General features: G+C 42.8%; 1 protein-coding gene across 1 annotated transcript in view; it reads left to right on the top strand.

The window, feature by feature from the left end:
- The window catches only part of TMEM50B (transmembrane protein 50B), a 36,903-nt gene extending 34,482 nt beyond the window's left edge, over positions 1-2,421 (top strand). Inside the window, exon 7 of the mRNA XM_023190719.2 lies at positions 1,761-2,421. Coding sequence (XP_023046487.1) covers positions 1,761-1,806 — 46 coding nt within the window. The 3' untranslated portion in view covers positions 1,807-2,421. The remainder of the gene's footprint in view (positions 1-1,760) is intronic.
- Positions 2,422-7,796: the final 5,375 nt, after the last annotated feature.

Raw genomic sequence — 7,796 nt, forward strand, 5'->3', positions numbered from 1 at the left:
AGCCAGGTGGTCTCCCCCAACTCTCAGACCACCCTGCTGTACCTGGATTTCTCCTTATGGCCTTGACATTCTGGTTTTGAAAGATGTTTGGCAGTTTCTGCTGTCTGGTGATATGATAAGTTATTATGAAGACATTTGAGGCAATCTTTATAGATTAAGGTCAGATTCAATGCTTTGTGGTGGTAGATGAATCCACTTAAATGACTATTGGATGAACAGAAACCTTGTACCCTCAGGTGGACATGGTTGACAGCCGTGTCAACTATGTGCTCTGCCCAGAGGCTGGCAAGGTATCAGGTAACCTGTGTGCTTCCTCTATGCTGGACCTGTTCTAAGCTCTGGGGTACAACCTCTTTTATTTACGTCTCTGGTCACTCCTCTGTTTCCCTTGCAAGCTGATCCTCCACTCCCTGCCTACTACCTTTTGAAGTCTCTTAAAGCTCTGTTCTTGGCCTTAAGAAACTCCTTGTTATTTTTCTGTCTCTGGGTGAACTCATGTATACTTAGGACTCCAGTTACTGCTTATATGCCAGTGAGTCACAGATGTCCCTTTCCAGGCCTAAACCGTATATCCAGATTCCTACTTCACATCCCTTCCTGGGTTGCTGACATTTCAAATCCAAAACATTTAGTACGCCCACAGCTCAATGCGTGGCCCTGGAGTGTCCCATCTCTCTGTTCCCACCTCCTTATCCCCTCTCTCACTTTGCTGAGATAATTCCCCCTCTTCTTTTGGATCTCAGTTTAGTCACCACTCCTCAAGAAAACCTGTCCTGACCTCTCTAACTAGGTCTGCTCCTTATGTTTCACTCTTAGGACACTGTGCACCTCTCATTTATAGCATTTTTTTTATAGTTGGAATTTTATATTTATTTGGTTGTCTCTTTATTAGACCCTTAGCTCCATTAGAGAGCAAGTTTGTCTGGACTTAAAGTCTCATCCCAGCACTTAGGTGCTTGGTACATAGCCAGTTTTCAGTGCACGATAATTACTTGTTGAAGGAATGAAGAATTGCAGCATGGTCTGTTGTAGGGTGCTTCAGTTACTGTAATTTAGATATGGTAGGCTCCTGGAGACATAAAATAGCCCTAATGCCTGTCACTATGAGAATGGTCTCTCTCTCTCTTTTTTTTTTTTTTTTTTTTTGATGTATTGATTCATTTTTTTGTTTCTGAGTCATAGAGAAATGTCTCTTTTCCTTACAAGTTGCCTGTTAATAACTTTCCAGGCTTTAAGAAAGAATACAGTTATGCTCAGCGGTCGTGGTTAACAGACTGCTTTACAAAATAAGCAAATTAAGACCAACACTGCCATGATGTCTAATTTAATTTTTTTTTTTTTTTTTTTTTTTTAATACGGAGTCTGGCTCTGTCACCCAGGCTGGAGTGCAGTGGCCGGATCTCAGCTCACTGCAACCTCCGCCTCCCGGGTTCACGCCATTCTCCCGCCTCAGCCTCCTGAGTAGCTGGGACCACAGGCGCCCGCCACCTCGCCCGGCTAATTTTTTGTATTTTTAGTAGAGACGGGGTTTCGCCGTGTTAGCCAGGATGGTCTCGATCTCCTGACCTCGTGATCCGCCCGTCTTGGCCTCCCAAAGTGCTGGGATTACAGGCTTGAGCCACCGCGCCTGGCCTAATTTAATTTTTTAAATTGATACAAAGGAATCAGTGAAGTACCTGTCAAAGCATATTGAGAAAATGAATTTTGTGTTGCTTGTTCCATCTGTTTTTTCCTCATGATTTGTTCTCCTATCTTTCTAGCACTCTGATCTACAAATTTGGAAGAACTGAAGAGCTATGGACCTGAGATCACTTCTTACTTAAGTCACATTTTCCTTTTGTTATATTCTGTTTGTAGATAAGTTTTTTTTATCTCTCAGTACACATTGCCAAACGGAGTAGATTGTACATTAAATGTTTTGTTTCTTTACATTTTTATGTTCCGAGTTTTGAAATAGTTTTATGAAACGTCTTTATTTTTCATTGCGTAGACTGTTAATACTAATATGTATATAATACAAGACTATATGAATTGGATAATGAGTATCAATTTTTTATTCCTGAGATTTAGAACTTGATCTGTTCCCTGAGCCAGGGTTATATCATCATGTCATTTTAGAAGTAACCACTCTCTCTCTGGCTGGGCACGGTGGCTTATGCCTGTAATCCCAGAACATTGGGAGGCCGAGGCAGGCGGATTGCTTGAGGTCAGGAGTTTGAGACCAGCCTGGCCAACATGGTGAAACCCCATCTACTAAAAATACAAAAATTAGTCAGGTGTGGTGGTGGGTGCCTGTAATCCCAGCTACCCGGGAGGCTGAGGCAGGAGAATCGCTTAAACCAAGGGGACGGAGGTTGCAGTGAGCTGAGTTTGCGCCACTGCACTCTAGCCTGGGGGACAAAGTGAAACTCCGTCTCAAAACAAAAAACAAAAAAAAACTCTCAGTATTTCTGATTTCTGAAGATGTACTAAAAATATAGCTTTGGCCGGGCGGAGTGGCTCACGCCTGTAATCCCAGCACTTTGGGAGGCTGAGGCAGGTGGATCACCAGGTCAGGAAATCAAGACCATCCTGACTAACACAGTTTAACCCCGTCTCTACTAAAAATACAAAAAATTAGCTGGGCATACTGGCGTGCCCTGTAGTCCCAGCTACTTGGGAAGCTGAGGCAGTAGAATGGCGTGAACCCAGTAGGTGGAATTTGCAGTGAGCTGAGATTGCACCACTGCACTCCAGCCTGGGCCACAGAGCGAGACTGTCTCAAAAATAAAAATAAAAATAAATAAATATATATATATATATATATATATATAGCTTCATATATCTGGAATGAGCACTGAGCCATAAAAGGTTTTCAGCAAGTTGTAATTTATTTTGGCCTAAAAATGAGTTTTTTTTGTAAAGGAAAAATGTTTGTTCTTATGTATTGAAGAAGTGTACTTTTATGTAATGATTTTTTAAATGCCCAAAGGACTAGTTTGAAAGCTTCTTTTAAAAAGAACTCCTCTAATATGACTTTGTGTGAGAAGGGATAATACCTGGTCAAATAAACTCAGTTTTTTATGGTTACTGTAAAAAGACTGTGTAAGGCAGCTCAGCACCATGCTTCTTGTAAAAGCAACTTAAATTATACACTGGGATTATCTTTTGACAGCCTACCGTTTTCTGATGTTACACAATTCAATAGCAAGCAAGTTTGAGACAATCGCAGTTTAAAAGCATGAACCATTTAACAAAAAGTGGAATAATTAAAGATAAAGCACTTCTTCCCAGAGGGAATTATCACCTAGTGAAAAATTAGGCGTTTCATCCACTGCAAGTCTCTCTTCACTCTAGCTCTCAAGCTTTGGGTGAATGTTCCTGCGAAATATATCTTCAGGCTGGGTGCCGTGGCTCAAGCCTGTAATCCCAGCACTTTGGGAGGCCGAGACGGGCGGATCACGAGGTCAGGAGATCGAGACCATCCTGGCTAACACGGTGAAACCCCGTCTCTACTAAAAAATACAAAAAACTAGCCGGGCGAGGTGGTGGACGCCTGTAGTCCCAGCTACTCTGGAGGCTGAGGCAGGAGAATGGCGTAAACCCGGGAGGCAGAGCTTGCAGTGAGCTGAGATCCGGCCACTGCACTCCAGCCCGGGCGACAGAGCGCGACTCCGTCTCAAAAAAAAAAAAAAAAGAAATATATCTTCAACTTGAAAGTTCATACTCCAATAAAAAAACTCCTTTTACTGAATTTGCAGTACATATTGCACTGTTTGTATTCCTCTGGGCCCTTACTGCTACTTTTGATTTCCTTTGTTACACAGATTTTGTGTTGCACTTTTTCTCCGGAGGGGTGTTGTAGAGCCTTAGTTGTATGAATAATAGCAGTGGTAGTGTCCACAGCTCAAATCCAAGCCCGTTTGGCATCACTCCTCTCCTCTCTCTGAGAGGCTTTCTTGTGCACAGAGTATGAAGCAGTTGTGGAGCACTGTGCCTTTGTCAAGATACCATCTTGTTTGATGACGTCTTTCTTTGCTGTTTTTTCTTCAAAATGTTAGTAAGCTCTGTCATGCTTCTAGCAAATTGTAAGATGAATTATTTGTTTCCACCTCATAACCTGTTGCAATAAATATTACTTCTCATACAGTTTAATATTGTTGTTTGTTGGAGAAAATGAACCATAAACATTGATTTGCTGTTCAGATTTCAATTATTCAAGTATACACAATTAAATATGCAGTTATGTTTATAAAAGAAGAAATAGACTTGTAAAATGCTCTTGTGAAAGTTATTGAAGGTTTCCCTGAAGACTGACTGGAAATGGTAGCTGTTTTTTTCTATCTCTGACTGTACCATGAATTTTTCTTCCTTTTTTTTTTTTTTTTTTTTTTTTTTTTAAGACAAGATCTCACTCTGTTGCCTAGGCTGGAGTGCAGTGGTGCAATCACAGCTCACTGCACTTTGAAACGCTAGGGCTCAAGCAATTCTCTCACCTCAGCTTTCCGAGTAGCTGGGACCACAGGTGTGTGTCATCACGTCTGGTTAATTAAAAAAATGTTTTGGGAGGCCGAGGTGGGTGGATCACGAGGTCCAGGAGATGGAGACTATCCTAATTAACACGGTGAAACCCCGTCTCTACTAAAAATACAAAAAAATTAGCTGGGCGTGGTGGTGAGTGCCTGTAGTTCCAGCTACTTGGGGGGCTGAGGCAAGAGAATGGTGTGAACCTGGGAGGCGGAGCTTGCAGTGAGCCAAAATCGCACCACTGTACTCCAGCCTGGGTGACAGAGTGAGACTCCGTCTCAAAAAAAAAAAAAGAAAAAAAAGTTGTTTTTTGTAGAGACAGGGGTCTCACTATGCTGTTCGGGGTGAACTCCTAGTCTCAACACATCCACCTACCTCAACTTCGCAAACTGCTAGGATGACAGGCATGAGCCACCACGCCCAGCCCTGAATTTGTTTTTTAGTTGTGAGCAAATCACTTAATTTTTTGTTTCCTCATTTTAAAAAAAAGAGATAATGTGGTTGGGCATTGGGGCTCACGCCTGTACTGTACTCCCAGCAGTTTGGGAGGCCAAGGCAGGCAGATCATGAGATCAGGAGTTCGAGACCAGCCTGGCCAACATACTGAAACCAAGTCTCTGCTAAAAATACAACAAATTAGGCAGGTATGGTGGTGCACGCCTATAATCCCAGCTACTCGGGAGGCTGAGGCAGGGAGAATTGCTTGAACCTGGGAGGTGGAGGTTGCAGTGAGCCAAGATTGTGCCACTGCACTCCAGCCTGGGCAACAAAGCAAGACTCTGTCTAAAAAATAAAAGTAATAATAATAATAATAAAAGAGATAATATTAGTATCCACTCTTAGAAATATTGTGAGTTAGAAAGGATAGAATCTTTGGTAATCATCTACAAATGCTTGTGATTCTCTTACTAAAGTTCTCAAGCTGTCACATAGGTTCAGTGGTCATTGAATCTGAGTGTCTTGTGTGTGTGGACCAATATTATTAGAGTATTCCATTTTATTGCTCTAAGATCCTTGTATTTCTTGTGCTGTTGCCACTGAGTAAAACCCCAGAGGCTGTATTTTTCCATTATATATATGTGTGTATATATATATACGCAAGACATTGACTTGACATTGACTTGCATCAACATAATGAAATTGGAAGACTGAAAGATTGATGATATCAAGCCATATAATTTGGCCCCTTCAGCAAGAGCACCCAGAGGGTTTGACACGTGTGCACTGAACTCATGATGTCTACATTTTTCCCCGGTGGAAGGGTTTTCAGTAACAACATTAACTCAGGAGCTTTTGTTTTCATTGTTCTTTTTTATGGAGTCCTTTTTACAGTATCTCACTCTTGCCCAGGCTGGAATGCTGTGGCGTGATTATAGCTCACTACTGCCTTGAACTCCTTGGCTCAAGTAGTCCTCCCTTCAGCCTACTGAGTAGGTAGGACTATAGGTGTGCACCACCACACTCAGCTCTCCTTTTTAGATTTAATTGCACCTTTCCCAAGTTGTTTGTAGAACACTGGTGCCCCTGAAGGTGTACTTGAGAAAAGGTGTGTGTGTCAAAGGATCTTGGGAAACCCTGGGCTGAACTAGGTCTAAACATGTTTTTTCTTTACTTCTTGATTTTTTTTTTTTTTTTTTTTTCAGAGGGAGTTTTGCTCTTGTTGCCCAGGCTGGAGTGCATTGGTGCGATCTCACTGCAGCCTCTGTCTCCTGGGTTCAAGTGATTCTTGTGCCTCAGCCTCCCAAGTAGCTGGGGTTACAGGTGTGCACCATCATACCCAGCTAATTTTTGTATTTTTAGTAGACACATGGTTTTACCATGTTGGTCTCAAATTTCTGACCTCAGGTGATCCACCCGCCTCGGCCTCCCAAAGTGCTGGGATTACAGGAGTGAGCCACTGCACCCCACCTTCTTGCTTAGTTTTTTTTTTAGAGAGCCGTCTTGGCTGGATTGCCCAGGCTGGCCTTGAACTCCTGAGCTCAAGTGATCCTCCTGCCTCAGCCTCCTGAATAGCTGGGACTAGAGGTGCAAGCCACCACACTAGGCCCCAAAACACCTTTTCAAAATTCTGTAACGTTCTTTTCTTAGAGTTTTTTTTGGTTTGTTTGTTTTTTTAAGTGTGCATTGTATGTCTTTAGGAAGAAGGTGTCAATTATATGGTGTTTTCTATTATTGAGACTTGGAAATTTATCTCCTGGAACATGTTGAAAAATATAATTTGGGGCCAGGCCTGTACTCCCAGTACTTTGGGAGGCCGAGGCGGGCAGATTACTTGAGGTCAGGAGTTCGAGATCAGCCTGGCCAACATGGTGAAACCCGTTTCTAGTAAAAATACAAAAAATTAGCTAAGTGTGGTGGCACATGCCTGTAATCCCAGCTACTTGGAAGGCTGAGGCAGAAGAATTGCTTGCACCCAGGAGGCAGAGGCTGCAGTGAGCTGAGATCACGCCACTGTACTCCAGTGCGGGCAACAGAGCAAGACTCTGTTTCAAAAAAAAAAAAAAAGGCAAGAAAGAAAAATGTAATTTGGGGAAACTGCTGCTATGGTGGCTTTAGAATAGAACACAGGGAATTAACAAAAGGAGAGGAAAATGTTTAGGTGTGGGCATGGCTGACTTTGGGAAAAGCCTGTGGCCAGCTTGATTATGTGGAATAAAAATGGTGGGAGGAGGGCACAGTAGGAAGAATTCTTCCAGTTGCGTTGTTACTAGACGATTCTGGTTTGGGCACTGGGATTCTTGAAGGCCTATGGATTTAAGTTTAGGTTGGTTTACTTCTCCCTTATTCCCTTATTCTGGCACTGCCACTTACTAGCTATGTGACTGTAAGACTGTTTCCCTGTCTGTAAGTTATGAGAATTAATCTGAGGAAATGCTTAACATAGTTCTGGAAATAGTAAGTGATCCACACAAGTAGGCTATTTTTTTCTTTTTTTGAGACGGAGCCTCACTCTGTCATCCAGGCTGGAGTGCAGTAGCTCACTGCAACCTCAGCCTCCTGGGTTCAAGCCATTCTCATGCCTCGGCCTCCCAAGTAACTGGGATTATAGGCATGTGCCACCACGCCCAGCTAATTGTTTTTGTATTTTTAGTAGAGATGGGGTTTTGCCATGTTGGCCAGGCTGGTCTCGAACTCCTGACCTCAAGAGATCCGCCAGCCTCAGCCTCCCAAAGTGCAGGAAAGTACAGGCACCGCGCCTGGCATTTCTTATGACTTGAAGGGATGTTTCCTTTCTCCTCTGATGACTTTTTAGCTTTTTGCCACAAGGTGGCATGCCATGCTAAGAAAAA

This window comes from Piliocolobus tephrosceles, chromosome 19 (genome assembly GCF_002776525.5).
Source record: "Piliocolobus tephrosceles isolate RC106 chromosome 19, ASM277652v3, whole genome shotgun sequence".
Classification (NCBI taxonomy): domain Eukaryota; kingdom Metazoa; phylum Chordata; class Mammalia; order Primates; family Cercopithecidae; genus Piliocolobus; species Piliocolobus tephrosceles.